At 42.7% G+C, this 18,090-nt stretch overlaps 2 protein-coding genes across 2 annotated transcripts; both read left to right on the top strand.

Moving 5' to 3' along the window:
* The first annotated feature begins 11,032 nt into the window (after positions 1-11,032).
* Positions 11,033-12,271, top strand: H2AB3 (H2A.B variant histone 3). Its single transcript, XM_010972030.3, has one exon. The coding sequence runs from the start codon at positions 11,305-11,307 to the stop codon at positions 11,653-11,655; it is 351 nt and encodes a 116-aa protein (XP_010970332.1). The 5' UTR covers positions 11,033-11,304; the 3' UTR covers positions 11,656-12,271.
* Positions 12,272-12,322: 51 nt separating this feature from the next.
* LOC141576291 (40-kDa huntingtin-associated protein-like) lies at positions 12,323-14,901 on the top strand. The gene has a single exon (XM_074359104.1). The coding sequence runs from the start codon at positions 12,338-12,340 to the stop codon at positions 13,826-13,828; it is 1,491 nt and encodes a 496-aa protein (XP_074215205.1). The 5' UTR covers positions 12,323-12,337; the 3' UTR covers positions 13,829-14,901.
* The last annotated feature ends 3,189 nt before the right edge of the window (positions 14,902-18,090 follow it).

Below are 18,090 nucleotides of genomic sequence, written 5' to 3'. Positions count from 1 at the left end.
AGTAAATCCTAAAGGTTCTCATCACAAAGAAAAATATTTTTTCCATTTCTTTAATGTTATATCTGTATGAAATGATAGATGTTCAATAAATTTATTGTGGTAATGACTTCATGATTTATTGTAAGTCAAATTATTATGCTGTAGATCTTTAACTTATACAGTGCTATATGTCAATTATATCTCAATAAAAGTGGAGAAAAGATTTTTTAGGAGCAGATTCAGGTTCACAGCAAAATTAAGGAAAGATATAGAGATTTCTAGTACACCTCATACCCCTACACATGCATAGTCTCCACCATTATCAATACTCTCCACCAGAGAATGGTAGATTTATTACAAGTGGTGAACCTACATGGACACACCATTATCACTTAAAGTCCATAATTTTACATTAGGGTTCACTCTTGATGTTGCACATTCTATGGATTTGGGCACATGTATAATTACATGTATCCATCATTATAGTATCATACAGAGTGTTTTAACTGCCCTAAAAATCCTCTCTGCTCCATCTATTTATTCTCCTGCCCTCAACCCCTGGCAACCACTGATCTTTTTACTGTCTCTGTAATTTTGCCTTTTCCAGAATGTTTATATAGATGGAATCATACTGTATGTAGTCTTTTAAAATTTTTTTTTCACTTAGTAATACGTACTTAAAGTTCCTCCATATCTTTTTATGGCTTAATGGCTCTTTTTAAATGCTGAATAATATTCCATTGCCTGGATGTATCAGAGTTTATTTATTCATTCACCTACTTAAGGACATTTTGGTTGCTTCCAAGTTTTTGCAATCATGAATAAAACTGTTATTTATACAGCCTTATTACACATGTGCAGGTTTTTGTGTGTGTGGACACAAGTTTTCAACTCCTTATACTAAATACCAAGGAGTACAGTGGTTGGATTGTATGGTATGAGAATGGTCTGTTTTGTAAGAAACTGCCAAACTGTCCCCCAAAGTGGCTGTGCCATTTTTCATTTCCACCAGCAATGAATGAGAGTTCCTGTTGCCCCACATCCCTGCCAGCATTTAGTGTTGTCAGTGTTCTAGATTTTGACCATTCTTATAGGTGTGTAGTGGTATCTCACTGTTGTTTTCATTTGCATTTCCCTAGTGACATATGACATGGAGCATCTTTTCATATGCTCAGTTACCCATCTGTGTATCTTTTTTGGTGAGGAGTCTGTTAAGATCTTTGGCAGATTTTTTTTGAGTTGATTGTTTTCTTATTGTTGAATTTTTAGAGTTCTTTGTATGTTTTGGATAACAAACTTATATCAGATATGTTTTTTCAAATATTTTCTCCAGTATATGCCTTGTCTTCTCATTCTCTTGACAGACTTGTGGTTACCAGGGGGGTGGAGGGTGGGAAGGGATAGACTGGGATTTCAAAATTGTAGAATAGATAAACAAGATTACACTGTATATCACAGGGAAATATACACAAAATGTTATGATAACTCACAGAGAAAAAAATGTGACAATGAGTGTGTATATGTCCATGAATGACTGAAAAATTGTGCTGAACACTGGAATTTGACACAACATTGTAAAATGATTATAAATCAATAAAAAATGTTAAAAAAAAAAAAAGAAAAGAAGCAGTTTTAAATTTTAATGAAATCAAGCACACCAATTATTTCTTTCATAGATCATCTTTGGTGTTGTGTCTAAAAAGCCATTACCATATCCAAGGACATTTGGGTTTTCTCTTATTTTATCTTCTACAAGTTTTATAGTTTTGCATTTTACATTTATGTCTGTGATCCATTTTGAGTTAATTTCTGTAAAGGGTGTAAGGCCTGTGTTGTAATTCATTTTTTTTACATGTGGATGTCCAATTGTTCCAGCACAATTTGTTTCACCATTTGTTTAAACGAGTATCTTTTCTACATTGTGCTTTCTTTGCTCCTTTGTCAAAGATCAGTCAACTATATTTATCTGGGTCCACTTCTAGGCTATCTGTTTTAATCCATTGATCTACTTGTTTATTTTTTCACCAATTCTGCACTGTCTTGTTTACTGTAGCTTTATAGTAAGTTTTCAATAGGCTAGCGTCAGTCCTCCAAATTCATTCTTTTCCTTCAATATTGTGTTGGCTATTCTGGGTCTTTTTCCTCTCCATATGAATTTTAGAATCAGTTTTGCTGATATCTACAAAATAACTTGCTAGGACCATCGGACTTTTTTTTTTTAGATTGTTTACTCACTGTCGTGTTTTAACATTTCTATATCTTATTGAGTCCTTTATCAAATATGTGATTTGAGGACTTTCTTTTCTATCTACAGCTTGTCCTTCCATTCTCTGAAAAGTGTCTTACAGAGCAAAAGTTTTAAATTTTAATAAAAGCCAGTTAAAGTTTGCTTTTATAAGTTGTAATGTCATACCTAAGAATTTTGTCTAACTCAAGGTAATGAATATTTTCTCTTATGTTTTCTTTTAGGACTGTTATAGTTGTACATTTTACATAAAGGCATGTGAGCAATTTTGAGGAATTTTGTTGTAGGGTATTAGGTAAATGCTGAGATTCATTCTTTTTGCATATGTACCTGCAATTTTTTCAGCCCAAGTTGCTGAAATAATGATTCTTCCATCATTGAATTGCCCTTGCACCTTTTTCAAAAATACTTGATTATATTTTCATGGGTCCACTTAGAAGTCTGTATTATGTTCTATTGATGTATATGTCTATGTTTTCTCCAATACTACGCAGTCTGGGTTATTGTAGCTTTAGAGTTTTTCTTGAAATTGAGTAATTTGAGTCCTTTGACTTTGTTTTTCCCTTTCAGAATTGTTTGGCTATTCTAGTACATTTGCCTTCCCATGCAAATTTTAAAGTCAGCTTGATGATATCTACAAAAACGTGTGATGGATTTTGTTTGCAATTTTATTGAATCTATAGATCAAATTGGGGGGAATTGACATCTTAAGAATATTGAATCTTCCAACCCATAAACATAACCTATCTCTCAGTTTAGTTAAGGCTTTCTTTGACTTTCATAAGTCTTTTTAAAATTGAAGTATAGTTGATTCACAATATTGATTAGTTTCGGGTGTACAGCAATGTGATTCAGTTATATATTTTTTCAGATTTTTTTCCAGTATGGGTTATTACAAAATATCAAACATTGTTCCCTGTGTTATATAGTAAATTATTATTGCTTATCTATTTTTGTATAGTAGTTTGTATCTGTTAATCCCATATGCATAATTTATCCCTCCCCCCATTCCCTTTATACCTCAGACTGGTGTGAGGTGATACCTCATTATCATTTTTATTTGCATTTCTCTAATAATTAACAATGTTGAGCATTTTTTCATGTGTCTGTTGGCCATCTGTATGTGTTCTTAGGAGAAACGTCTATTTAGTTCTTCTGTCAATTTTTTTATTGGGTTGTTTGTTTGTTTTTTATATCAAGCTTCATGAGCTGTTTCTATATTTTGGAAATTTAGTCCTTTGCTGGTATTATTTGCAAATATTTTCTCCCATTCTGTAGGTTGTCTTTTCATTTTGTTTATGATATCTTTAGCTGTGCAAAAGCTTTTAAGTTTGATTAGGTCCGATTTGTTTATTTTTGCTTTTATTTCTTTTGCTTTGGGAGACAGATCTAAGAAAATATTACTACAATTTATGTCTACAAATTATATCTCTTCTAAGAGTTTTATATTCTTACAGATTTTTAAACCATTTTGAGTTTATTTCTGTATATGGTGTGAGAAAATGTTCTAATTTCATTGATTTACATGAGACTGTCCAGCTTTCCCAGTACGACTTATTGAAGAGACTGTCTTCTGTCTATTGTATATTCTTGCCTCCTTTGTCATAGATTAATTGACCATATGTGTGTGGGTTTATTTCTGGGCTCTCTGTTCTTTTCCATTGATCCATATGTTTGTTTTTGTGCCAATATGATGCTGTTTTGATTACTGTAGCTCTATAGTATTGTCTGAAGTCTGGGAGGGTTATGCCTCCAGCATTGTTCTTTCTCCTCAGAATTACTTTGGCAGTTCTGGTCTTTTGTGGTTCCTTATAAATTTTGGGATTATTTGTCCTAGTTCTGTGAAAAATGTCCTGGGTAGTTTGATAGGGATTGCATTAAATCAGTAGATTGGTTTGGGTAGTATGGGCATTTTAACAATATTAACTCTTCCAATCCAAGAGTATGGGATACAGTTCCATTTATTTGAATCATCTTCAGTTTCTTTTATCAATGTTTTATATTTTTCAATGTATAGGTCTTTCACCTCCTTAGTAAAGTTTATTCCTATATGTTTTATTTTTATGTGACTTTAAATGGTATTTTTTTAACTTTCTCTTTCTGATATTTCATTGTTAGTGTAAAGAAATGCAACAGATTTTTGTATATTAATCTTGTATCCTGCTACCTTGCTGATTTCATTTATCAGTTCTAATAGTTCTTGGGTGGAGTCTTTAGGGTTCTGTATATAGAGTATCATGTCATCTGCAAATAATGACAATTTTATCTCTTCCCTTCCAATCTGGATACATTTTATTTCTCTTTTTTCTGATTGCTGTGGATAAAACTTCCAATACCATGTTGACTAGAAGTGGTGAGAGTGGATGTTTTTGTCTTTTTCTTGAATTTAGCAAGAAGGCTTTCAGCTTTCCACTGTTGAGTATTATGTTGACTGTGGGTTTGTTGTAAATTGCTTTTATTATGTTCAGATATTTTCCCTCTATACCCATTTTGGTAAGAGTTTTTATCATGAATGGATGTTGAATTTTATTAAATGCTTTTTCTGTATATGTTGAGATGACCATATGATTTTTGTCTTTTCTTTTGTTAATGTGGTGTATCACGTTGATTAATTTGCATATGTTGAACTATCCTTGCAATCCTGGAATGAATCCAACTTGATTATGGTGTATGGTCCTTTTTTTTGTTTTGTTGGATTCCATTTGTTAGTATTTTGTTGAGGATTTTGGTGTGTATATTCATCAAAGATATTGGCTCATAACTTTCTTTCTTTTTTGTGTGTTGTTTTTGTCTGGTTTTGATATCAGGGTGATGATGGCTTCACAGAATGAATTTGAGAGTGTTCCCTCCTCTTCAATCTCTTCTTTGACTTCTTATGTCAGTGTCTTAATAGCTTGCCATATACATAACCTGCACATATTTTCTTAGATTTTTTTACCTAAGTACTTTCATTTTTTTGAGTGCTGTCATAAGTAATATTGCTTTCTTATTTGAAATTCCAATAATTTATTCTTTGTATATAAAATGTAATTTTTTGGTATGTTCACCTTGTATCCTGTGACCTTACTGAACTTATGTATTAGTTATAGTGTTTTTATTGTAGATTATTTGGGGTTTTTTACATATACAGGTTTTTTTCCCTTTGTGATATCTATGCTTGTCCTTCCTTCCTTCCTTCCTTCCTTCCTTCCTTCCTTCCTTCCTTCCTTCCTTCCTTCCTTCCTTCTCTTTTTCTTGTCTTGTCTTGTCTTGTTGGACTAGCTAGGACTTCCAATGCAATACTGAACAGTTGTGAGGAAGAATACCCTTGATTTGTTCCTGATCATAGGGGAAAATCATCAAGTTGCTTACTGTAGGTTTATATAGTAGCCCTTATTAGGTTAAGTTCCCTTCTATTCCTAAACTGTTGATAATTCTTATCATGGATGAATATTGAATTTTGTTGAATTTTTTTCCTCATCTATTTCTATAATAATCTGTTTTTTTCTTATTTAGTCTGAAAATATGGTGAATTATATTGATTGACTTTTTTAAATGTTGAACAAGCATTGAATTCCTGGGATGAAACCTACTCGACTATTATTCATTATCCTTTTTATATATTGCTAGATTTGATTGGCTAATATTTTAGTAAGAATGTTTGTATCTGTGTTTATGAAAGTTATTGCTCTGTAGTTCTTTTTTATCATTATCTGGTTTTGATATTAACATAATGCAGGCTTCATAAAATGAGTAGAATAGTGTTGTCTTTTCTGTTTTATAAGAGATTGGTATTATATGTTACTTAAAAGTTTGGTAGAATTTATGAGTGAAAATATCTGGCCTGGAGTTTTCTTTTTTGAAATGTTTTTAACTACAAATTCAATTTCTTCAGTAGGCGTTGGGGTATTCAGGTTATATATTTTTTTCTCATTTTAAGTTTTTAGCTTAAGGAATTGGTCTATATCATCTAAGTTATCAAGTGTATATGCACAGATTGTTTAAAGGTCTGTGGGGTCAGTAGTGATATATCTTGTTTCAGCCCTCATATTGGTAGGTTGTGTCTCTTCCATCTTTCCATCTTTTTTGTTGGTTGGCATGGGGTTTTTCAGATTTATTCATCTATTCAAATATATTCAAATAATCATATTTTAGTTTGATTGATTTCTCTGTTGTTTTCCTGTTTTCAATTTAATTGATTTTTGCTCTAATTAAAATTAATTTTCTTTTTCCTCTAGTTTACTAAGGTGGTAGCTTGGTTATTGATTTTATATCTGTCTTCTTTTCTGGTATAAGCATTATATTCTATGAATTTCCCTCTAACTACTGCTCTATCTTTTTCATTCTTGTAAATAAAAGGAAAAGATGGTGCTAAGGATGAGAATACCAAGTGTACCAACATATGGAAAAGATAAAAATGACCCATTCTGGTTTTTATATATTAATCTATCAGAGTAAAAAAGAATCAGGCAACTACATGTCCATAAACTCTATATTTTAACTGATAAAAGCTACTTTTTCCTTTGTTATTGATACAAGAATCTTTTGTTTTCCATTTAATAATGAGACTTAATCCTTGAATGTAATATACTCTTACATGACTATAAGTACCTCTGTACTCAGAGTACAAGTTGTCATTTCTTTAGTAATTCGAGGGCACATCAAAAAAGCTGTGTATTCATGTCCTTTGCCCATTTTTTAATTGGATTATTTGGGGGTTTTTTGCTGAGTTGTGTGAGTTATATATTTTGTATATAATATATACTTACATATTTTAGAAATTAACCCCGTATCAGATACTTTCTGAGTATTTTCTTCCATTCCATAAGTTGCCTTTCTATTTTACTGTTTATTTCATTGCCCGTAGAGAAGATTTTTAGTTTGAAGTGATACTTCTTTATTTTGGCCTTTGTTGCCTTGGATTTTGGTGGCATATCAAAAAAAATAATTGCCAAGACCAATATCAAGGATATTTTCCCCTATGTTTTCTTCTAGGAGTTTCATAGTTTCAGGTCTTACATTTAAGTCTTCAACCCATATTGACTTAATTTTTCAGAGTGATGTAAAACAAGAGTCCAGTTTTACTTTTCGCACATGGATATCCAGCTTTTGCTACACCATTTTTGAGGAGACTACCCTTTCTCCGTTGAGAATTCTTGGCTCCTTTATCAAATATTTGTTGACCATATACGTATGGAATTATTTCTGAGCTCTTGATTCTGTTTCATTGGCTATGTGTCTATTTTTATGCCAGTACCATAATGTTTTAATTACTATAGATTTGTAGCATAGTTTGAAATCAGGAAGTTGAGATTCCTCCAGCTTTGTTCTTGCTCAGAATTACTTTTGCTATTTGGGGTCTTTTGTGATTTCATAAGAATTTTATGATTGCTTTTTCTATTTCTGTGAAATGCGATTGGAATTTTGACAGGGATTGATTGCATTGTATCTATTGATGGTTCTGGGTAAATGAACATTTTAACCATATTAATTGTTCCAATCCATGAACACAGGATACCTTTCCATTTATTTGTGTCTGCAATTTCTTTCATTAATCTGTAGTTTTCAATGTACAGATCTTTCACATCCTTGCTTAAATTTATTCCTAAGTATTTTATTATTTTGATACTATTGTAAATAAGATTGTTTTCTTTATTAGTTTTTCAGATATTTCATTGATTTGTAAGGAAATGAAACTTATTTCTGTGTGTTGATTTTGTATCCTGCAACTAAACAAATTTGTTTATTAGTTCTAATAGTTTTGGGGGGAATCTAGCATTTTCTACATATAAGACCATCTTATCTTCAAAGACAGTTTTACATCATACTTTCTGGTTTGGATGCATTTTATTCCTTTTTCTTGCCTATCTGCTTTAGTAGGAATTTCAGTAGTATGTTGAATAAGAGTGGTGAGAGAGAGCACCCTTGGTTTTTTTTAACATTTTTTATTGAATTATAGTCATTTTACAACCTTGTGTCAAATTCCAGTGTAGGCACAATTTTTCAGTCATACATGAACATACATTTATTCATTGTCACATTTTTTTTTCGCTCTGAGCGACCAGAAGATCTTGTATATATTTCCCTGTACTATACAGTATAATCTTGTTTATCTATTCTGCATATGCCTCTCAGTATCTACAAATTTTGAAATCCCAGTCTGTCACTTCCCACCCCCCTCCTCCTTGGCAACCACAAGTTTGAATTCTATGCCTATGAGTCTGTTTCTGTTTTGTATTTATGTTTTTTTTTTTTTTTTAGATTCCATATATGAGCAATCTCATATGGTTTTTTTTTTTTCTCTTTCTGGCTTACTTCACTTAGAATGACATTCTCCAGGAACATCTATGTTGCTGCAAATGGCATTATGTTGTTGGTTTTTATGGCTGAGTAGTATTCCATTGTATAAATATACCACAGCTTCTTTATCCAGTCATCTGTTGATGGACATTTAGGCTGTTTCCATGTCTTGGCTATTGTAAATAGTGCTGCTATGAACATTGGGGTGCAGGTGTCTTTTTGAAGTAAGGTTCCATTGGGATATATGCCCAAGAGCAGGATTACTGGAGAGCAACCTTGTTTTGTTCCCGATCTTAGAGGAAAAACTTTTAAACTTTTACCATTAAGTATGATGTTAGCTTGAGGGCTCATCATAAATGGCCTTTATTATGTTGAAGTATGTTCTTTTGAAAATTAATTTGTTGAGACTTTTTATTTTAAAAAGAGTGCCAAATTTTGTCAAATGCCTTTTTATTGACTTGATAGTATGATTTTTATCCTTCATTCTTTTAAGGTGGTCTATCACTTTTATTTGTTTGAATATGTTGAACCATCACTGAACCTTGGGGATAAGTCCCACTTGACCATGATATATGATCATTTTAATGTGCTACTAAATTCAGTTTGCTAGTATTTTTTTGAGAATATTTGCATGTATATATATTGGGGATGTTGGCCTGCAGTGTTTTTTTCTTGTAGTGTTCTTATCTGGATTTGATATCAGGGTAATGCTGGCCTCATAAAATGAGTCTGGGAGTGTCCCTCCTCTTCAAATTTCTGGGAGAGTTTAAGAAAGATTGTCAATAATTATTCTTTAAATGTTTGGTAGAATTCACCAGTGAAATCATCTGGTCCTGGTCTTTTCTTTATTAGGAGGTTTTGATTACTGATCAATGTCATACTCAGTGGTGGAAGACTGAAAGTGCTTCCCCTAACATCAGGAGCAAAAGAAAAATGCTTGCTTTCAGTGCTTCTACTCAAGGCTGTCATTGAAATCCTAGCCAGAGCAATGAGGAAAGGAAAGAAACAAAAGAAAGAAAGAAAAGAAAGAAAGAAAAGAAAGAAAGAAAGAAAGAAAGAAAGAAGGAAGGAAGGAAGGAAGGAAATAAGGAAGGAAGGAAGGAAAGAAGGAAATAAGGAAGGAAGGAAGGAAGGAAGGAAGGAAGGAAGGAAGGAAGGAAGGAAGGAAGGAAGGAAGGAAAGGCATCCAAATTGGAAAGGAAGAAGTAAAACTATCTCTGTTCTCAGATGACATGATCTTATGTACAGAAAACACTAAAGAATTCACAAAACGCTATTAGAGTTAATAAGCACACTCAACAATGTTGAAGTACACAAGACGAACACACAGAAATCAGTTGTATTTCCATATACTAGCAATGAAAAGTCCAAACGTAAAACTGACAACAGTTATAAGATAGATGAATAAAATATACATAGGATGAATTCAGCCAAGGAGGTAAAGACTTGTGCACTGAAAACTACAAAGCACTGCTGAAAGACGTTTAAAATGACCCCCAAAAAGGGAACAATATCAGCATTCACGGACTGGAAGACTTAATAATGTTGAGATGGCAATACCACCCGAATTTATCTACAGATTTACTGCAACCCCTACCGAAATCCCAATGATCTGTTTTACAGAAATGTAAAAGCCAATCCCAAATGCATGTGGAATTTCAAGGGACCTTGAATAGCCAAAATAATCCTGGGAGAGAAGAAAAAAGCTGGAGGACTCACATTTGCCTCTTTCAAAGCTTAGCATAAAGCTACAGTTATCAAAACTATGTGGTACTGGCATAAGAACAGACACATAGATCAATGGAGTAGAATGAAGAGACCAGAAGTAAACCCATAAAGCTATTCATGGGTATAAACCCCAAAGAATTGAAAACAGGTGTTCAAAGAGAACCCTGTCCAGGAACGCTCACCACAGCCTATTCACAACAGGCACAAGGTGGCGGTCACCCAAATGTCCATCAACTAAGGAGAGGATACACAACCTGTGTGGTCATGCCATGTGGTGGAATACTATTCGGCCACGAAAAGGAATGAAGTGCTGATTGTGCTACCAGGTGGATGAACCACGATGAAAGCGTTACGCTAGGTGAGAGCAGCCAGACCCAAAAGGCCACCTCTGTATTGTATGATTCCGTCTCCGGGAAGTGTCCAGCACACGCCAACCTCTGTGGACAGGAAGCAGATTAGTGGTCGCCTGGGGACTATGGGGGTGGGAGTGGGGTGGGGGAAACTGCAGGCGGGGGCAGCGGGGATGACTGCCTGGCGGATACAGGGGCTTCTTTTGGGGGTGGTTTCAACGTTTTGGAATTAGATGGCCGTGACGGTGGCCCAACACCGCCAGTGTATACTTGGTACCACTGGATCGTCCGCCATTTGCTCTTATCCTAGAGTTCCCGTCCCATGGACAGTGGGAGTTCCCTCAAAGAGAGGGTCCAGCGAGCAAGTGAGCAAGCGTCCTGCCAGCACCACTTCTTTGCCAGCCCAGGCCCAAGGGGGCGGGGGCGGGGGCGGGGGGTGGGGTGGGGGCTGAGGGCCAATGGGAAAGCAGTGACGTCACGGGATCTACGTGTCACGGGGCGTGCGCCCTGACCAATGAGGGGCCAGCCCATGGTCGCTAGGCTGCGGAGTAGAGGCCTGGATACCCGCTGTCTGCAGACGTTGGGATCAACTGCCGCCATCTCATCCCACCGCACCTCATCTCACCGAACCACATCCCACTGCACCTCACCGCACCGCTTCGCCCAGCATCCCGCCGCACCGCAGAGCTAGGCCAGTGGGAGAAACCGCACCCTACGCCCAGCATGCCGAAGGAAAACAGCCGTCGAGGGTCATCCCATGGTCACCAGAGGTGGAACCGCTCCTGCTCCCGCACCACCAGAGCCGAGCTGTCGTTCTCCGTGAGCCACATGGAGCGCCTCCTGCGAGAGGGCCACTATGCCCAGCGCCTGAGCTCCACCGCACCAGTCTTCATGGCGGCCATCATCCAGTACCTGGCGGCCAAGGTCCTGGAGCTGGCGGGCAACGAGGCCCACAACAGCAGCAGGAGGCGCATCACTCCAGAGCTCGTGGACTTGGCGGTCCACAACAGTGCACTCCTCGGTGGCTTCTTTGGGACCACAACCATTTCCCAAGTGGTCCCGGCCCGGCAGTAGCTGCCCAACATGACCTGGGGCTCCGGGCCTCGGCCGACGGGCACCAGGCCCGCTCACAGCCGGGGCAGCCGCGGCCTGCCTGGTGCCTTGGGCAAAGTCATTGGAAATCAATAGTGTTTTTTCGGAAACCCATGTGCGCATGCTTCAGTCACTTTGCGGGGGAGGTGGTTGTGGAACATCCCTCGTTGGAAGGTTGGGGCGGTGGCAGGGGTCTGGCCTAGGGGGTGGGACGTGGTGGGGGGGGTGACTGAGAGGAGTGGTGTCTCACGGGGACAGTGCCTGGGGTGGCCCTGGGCATGGGAGAGGCCGACTGGGATGGGGGAGGGGTGGAGTGGGGTCTGGGCTGAGGCTGGGCGACGGAAGACTCCCCCATTGGCTCCGAGCAGGTCAGAGCCAGGCGGAAGTCTTCAGGAGGACAGTGTCCTTGAGGTGGCGCTCAAGACCATGGCCGCAGCGTCGTAATAGATAGGCGGACGTGAGATGGCAACTCTGGTGCGGAATGGACGCGTGGACCGAGCGCTTGGCGCGAACTCCACTGGGGCTGGGGCTTTGACGGGAAGGTTGAGGCGTGATGGGGGACGGGGTGGGCGGGAAACAATCAGGAAATATGCCAAGTCGGCACTAGGCTCCTGTGGGGTCAAGAGCTTAGTTTTGGGTCATGTTCTCTAGAAGATGCTGGGAGATGCCCTGCGTAGCAACCTGCGTAAACAAACTGTCGCCTAGCAACAGCGGACGCCTGGCCGCGCCCCTGCACCCTGGGTCTACACACGCAACGGACGTCAGGCCAGGCCCCGCCTCAGGATCCTCGATTTGCATACGCGGCCCGCAGCCAGTCCCGGCCCGGCCTCCGAGCTGGCTGTTTTGCATATCACCAGGGCAAGCGGGAGGGCGGGGACCGCCGAGCCGGCGCGGCTGCCCGGAGGGCCGGGGCGGACGCAGTGCACGTCGTGGTCCACCGCCCCCACCTCCCGCACGTGCGCCCTGTGTCGTCAGCGCGCCCGGAAGCGTCCAGACGGCGAACATGGCGGCGTCCGCGGCCGGCCTGGGTGGCGGCGGCGGCGCCGGTCCGGGGCCCGAGGCCGGAGACTTTCTGGCCCGCTACCGCCAGGTGTCGAACAAGCTGAAGAAGCGGTTCCTCCGGAAGCCGAACGTGGCGGAGGCCGGCGAGCAGTTCGCACAGCTGGGCCGCGAGCTGCGCGCCCAGGAGTGCTTGCCGTACGCAGCCTGGTGCCAGCTGGCCGTGGCGCGCTGCCAGCAGGCGCTGTTCCACGGGCCCGGGGAGGCGCTGGCGCTCACCGAGGCCGCGCGCCTCTTCCTGCGGCAGGAGCGCGAAGCGCGCCAGCGCCTCGTCTGCCCCGCCGCCTACGGGGAGCCACTGCAGGCCGCCGCCAGCGCCCTGGGCGCCGCCGTGCGCCTGCACCTGGAGCTCGGCCAGCCGGCCGCCGCCGCCGCCCTCTGCCTCGAGCTGGCCGCCGCCCTGCGCGACCTGGGCCAGCCGGCCGCCGCCGCCGGCCACTTCCAGCGCGCCGCTCAGCTGCAGCTGCCCCAGCTGCCCCTGTCCGCGCTGCAGGCGCTCGGCGACGCTGCGTCCTGCCAGCTGCTGGCGCGCGACTACAACGGCGCCCTGGCGGTCTTCACGCGCATGCAGCGCCTGGCACGCGAGCACGGCAGCCACCCGCTGCAGCCGCCCCCGCCGCCGCCGCCGCCGCCGCCGCCGCCGCCGCCGCCGCCCGGGCCCCAGCCGGGCTCTAGCGCGGCCCCCGCCCCGCCGCCGCTCGCGCTGCTCCCCCCCGGCGCCGGCTCCGCGACCGTCGCGCCCTCCCCGGCCGCGCTGGGCGCCTTCTCGGACGTGCTGGTCCGCTGCGAGGTGTCCCGCGTGCTGCTGCTGCTCCTGCTGCAGCCGCCGCCCGCCAAGCTCTTGCCGGAGCATGCCCACACCCTGGAGAAATACTGCTGGGAGGCCTTTGACGGCCACGGGCAGGAGGCTAGCGGCCCTCTTCCCGAGGAGCTCTTCCTGCTGCTCCAGTCCTTGGTCATGGCCACCCACGAGAAGGACACGGAAGCCGTCAAGTCGCTGCAGGTGGAGATGTGGCCGCTGTTGAGTGCCGAGCAGAACCACCTCCTTCACCTCGTGCTGCAGGAGAGCATCTCCCCCTCGGGCCAGGGGATCTGACGAGTCACATGATCCCGGTGCCTTCCCTCTCGCCTGTTCCCAGACCTCACGCATCCACCTTTGCGTTTAGGGGGAAATAAAAGACGATGGTCCCGGAGGTTCTGCCTTTGTTCGCCTTATTCCTGTTGCCACCCTAACACTTAAGTGGACGAAAAGTTACCTTACTTCCGCAATAGTGGGAGAAAAAAACAATATGATAGGATCGGAGTGGTGGACATGGCTCTCTTCCTGCACCCAGCACGAACGTGACAGTCCGTCACCCCTGTATCTTTTCACCCAACTGTCCCTACCAGCCCCCCACCCCGCCTGCAAAACCCCCCTCCCCCCGGTCTTTGTTCCCTAGTGAGGGTTAATTTGCACAGGTCTGGCTAAATCCCTGAGCTATGTGATCTGTTTGTGGTGACTGATTCCTCAGCCTATTTGATGTCTGTGTGATCAACCAATTTCTCCTTTCTTTGTTTCGTCCGTGGGATCATTTGATCCAGTACAACGTTGCTGCCGCCACAGCCCCAAATCCGTGAAAGCCATTCTGAGACTCGTAACTTGCGGTTTAGATTTACTTCATCAATGAACCGGGAACACCTTCTCTCCATGTCAGGAGGCAGAAAGGAGAAACAGTTCCCTTTTAGCTGCCAGACGTATTCGTCCGTCTGAAATGGACAGTGTGCCTAGGATGCGGGCTGCGCCAGGCGATGAGTCACAAAGAGCCTATGCGATGCGGTCTTACTCGGACAGCTGCAGTGCACCTGTGTCCGGTGCCAAGCCGGGCCGGGGGTGGGCTTGGGGTGCGGGTGGGGTGGGCTCCGGCGCAAATGCGTCCGACGTGCCTCGGAATCCTCAGTTCAGGTTCTGTTCCGAGAGGGACGGGCAGTCCACGTGACAGCTTGCATTTGTAGGAGGGATCTTTCTGCGACTCTTACGTAACTCAGATACGTAAAATCAGCATGCTTCTTTGGTATTTGCGATCCTGTATGTGCCAGACCGTGTCCTTGTTCCCCGAAGACGGGGTGGCGTTCCATTTTTAAACACTCAAGTTCCAAGCCTTTTTGGTCCGAATGTTACATGCAAACCGAGTTGGCTGTTTTTTGTTTTTGTCGTTTTAATTCAGTTTTATTTTCTTTAGTTTTGAGAGGAGTGGTAACAAGACCTCTTCAGAACATAATCTCACCCTCAATCATTCAGCTTGGGAAAGTGCATCCTTTAGGCTGAAGCTTGAGTGTTCAGCACTCATCTTTGGGGGTGAGATTTAAGGACGCCCTTTGGGAGCAGAGTTTGGTTTTGCCTATTTGGGGGTAGGGGAGGGAGGGAGGGAGACCGTGTGGAGCGCTGTCACTCTGAATTAAGCGCCTCAAAATGGGCGGGGCTTTTAGGGAATTCTTTTCCACTTCTGTTTCAACAGTGTGGAAGCAATGGCTAAGGAAATAGGGGAGAGGCCCATGGCGGGCAGATTCAGCCCCTGGTCCTGTGCTCTCACTTGGCCGCCAGGATCGGTCCTTTGGAGCCCCAAAGCCTAGTCCACCTTACTGCAAAGGTGGTAAGGGCGCATGCTCCTCTGTGCTTTTCCTTTTTCGGGTACACTCTTCTTCACTCTGGGCTGCAGTCCTGGCCGGCTGCCTTACTGTCCTTAGGACACGTGTGACTGGTGATAGCATTTGGGTTCCGGCTTAAGGAAATGCCTCCTTAGACCTCCAGTCCGAAATTGCATTGAGGAGGTCGGGGGAGGGATTACCATAGCCTGGTGCTGGATATACAAGCATTATTACAGTTCTCCAGAGAATTAAAAGGAACAGCTCTCACGCGCACTCGCTGTTTGTGTGTGTGTGTGTGTGTGTGTGTGTGTGTGTGTGTGTGTGTGTATACACACATACATATATACACACAGATATATATGAAGATATAGATCTATATCAAGACAGAGACAGATTTGAAAGAATTGGCTCATGTGATTCTGGAGGCTTGGAAAGTACAAAATCTGCAGGTAAGCCTGGAGAAAAGAGGTACAGTTGGAATCTAAGGCAGTCTGCAGGCCCAATTCCTTCTTCATCTAAGGAGGTCGATCTTTTTCTATTAAGCCTTTTCATTGATTGAATGATGCCCACTGACATATGTAGGGTAATCTTTACTCAAAGTCCACTGGTTTAAATGTTAATCTCAACTAAAATAAAAACCTCACAGAAATATCTAGAATAATGTTTGCCCAAATATCTGAGTACCATTGCCTAGACAAGTTGGCATGTAAAGTTAACCATCACAAATATTTGAACTTGGCACCTAGACACATCTGCTTGAGTTTAAGTCTGTAACTTAAGTAGTTAAGTCCAATATCCTCCTCTGGGCCTTTTTGTTGTTCGTGACATGAGACAGACGGTTGCTGGGGGTGTCATCAAAGCAGTAGACAAGAAGGCAGCTGGAGCTGGCAAGGTCACCAACACTGCCCAGAAAGCTCAAATGGCTAAATCAATATTATCCCCAATACCTGCCACCCCAGTCTTAGAGGTAGAAGAATGGTCTCAGGACTGTTTGTCTCAATCAGCCATTTCAGTTTAATAGGAAAGGACTGGTTAATGATAACAATGCATCATCAAACCTTCAGAAGGAAAGGAGAGTATTTTGTGGAATGTTTGTTTTGTGTGTGGCAGTTGTAAGGTATTAGTTTATAATATTACTACTTTTTCATGGAAACAATTTGACCAAAAATCTATCACAGAATTTTGAGACCCATTAAAACAAAGTTTAATGAGAAAAATTAAAGAAAAAAGACACCCATAAACTCCTAATAAAGATAAGGACCAGGTCCTACTTAGACCTACCATGATACAAATATTCAATGTATAACCAAAAAGGCAATAACCCTTTCCCAGTAGGGCTACACAGTCCTTGGGGGATGCTCATTCCTCTTCTTGATATCCTGAAACTTAAATGATATGATGTAAAGTTAACAATTCTTAAATACACTTATATAATAGGATAAGAAGGAGAAGAAAACATTTCATACACACACACACAAACACACACAAATGTATTCATAACAAAATAAGGAGGCAATACTCATGACAACTATAGTTCTTGTTTCTGAAACTGGTCACATGTTCATAGCTGCTTTCATAATTACGTTCTTCCACTATCTGTTCCATATTCCATTTGCCCTCAGGAAGCACCTCAACTGGTTGTGGTTCTTTACCTGGTAGGGTGACCCAAACATCATTCCTCTAGGATATGGGCCATTAGTAGACCTGCCTGAATTGGGTTATTATACTTTTCCGTTGGCTGTAATCAGAAGGCATGGTAAGTAATACTGAGACACCCTAAGGGATGTCCAGACAGTCTTCCTTACGGCCAGTGTGGAACAGCAGTCCAATGTCCCCTTGGCAGTCAGGGTCAATCATTTCAGTAACTGCCTTCCTTGCCTGTTGACTCAGAGGCCTGAGGAGCCCCAAGTGGCTGGGTGGCAGCCTTAACTTCCGGTACAGTGGAATCACTGTTGTCTCCTGATGGAAACATTCCTCCCTCGGGGGCGAAGGCCTCTAGGCCAGCAGAGCGCAAAGTCATGGAATGAGGAAGCACAGATTTTGCTGCTGGGTCACTAGGGGTCCTAGGGAATGGTACTGCTCCCGTTTCCTCCCCTCGATTCCTGGCTGTGGGAGAAGCAGGACCATGTGTTGGACACTGACTCAGAGCATATGCAGACTTCTGGAGAACGTGCCCCTGCCTTAGAGGGTATCGCCACCTAGCTGGTGCTGTAACTGTCTGCGAAAGGCCACTCCATCCTATCAAGCCAGCTGCTTCAGGATGATGGGGAACACGGTAAGGACAGTGAATTTCACAAGCGTGGGCCGGTTGCTGTACTTCTTTTGCTGTGGTAGGAGTTCCTGCATCAGAAGCAACGCCGTGTGGAATACTGTCAGGCGGATGAGGTATTCTCTAAGTCCACGGAGGGCTGTTTGGGCAGAAGCACTGTGTGCACGGAAGGAAAATCCGTATCCCGAGTGAGTGAGTGTCTGTTCCAGAAAGGATAAAACACAGCTCATTCCCTGATAGAAGTGGCCCAATGTAACCAACGTGACACCAGGTAGCTGGCTGAGCACTCCAGGGACTGGTACCACATTGGTACTAAGTGTAGGTCTCTGCTGCTGGCAGGTCAGGCAGTACAGTGGTGGCCATAGTCAGGTCAGCCTTGGTGAGTGGAAGTCCATGTTGAGCTCATGCATCACCTCTGTCCCTGCGACCGTGGCCACTTTGTTCACGAGCCCATTGGGTGACGA

This window comes from Camelus bactrianus, chromosome X (genome assembly GCF_048773025.1).
Source record: "Camelus bactrianus isolate YW-2024 breed Bactrian camel chromosome X, ASM4877302v1, whole genome shotgun sequence".
NCBI classification, from domain to species: Eukaryota; Metazoa; Chordata; class Mammalia; order Artiodactyla; family Camelidae; genus Camelus; species Camelus bactrianus.
The sequence above is the reverse complement of the archived record's forward strand: the minus strand, read 5'-3'. Positions and strand labels throughout refer to the sequence as shown.

Excerpts from the sequence above, each read along its gene's own strand:
- H2AB3 (XM_010972030.3), top strand. The coding sequence starts at position 11,305 with ATGCCGAAGGAAAACAGCCGTCGAGGGTCATCCCATGGTCACCAGAGG.
- LOC141576291 (XM_074359104.1), top strand. The coding sequence starts at position 12,338 with ATGCCCTGCGTAGCAACCTGCGTAAACAAACTGTCGCCTAGCAACAGC.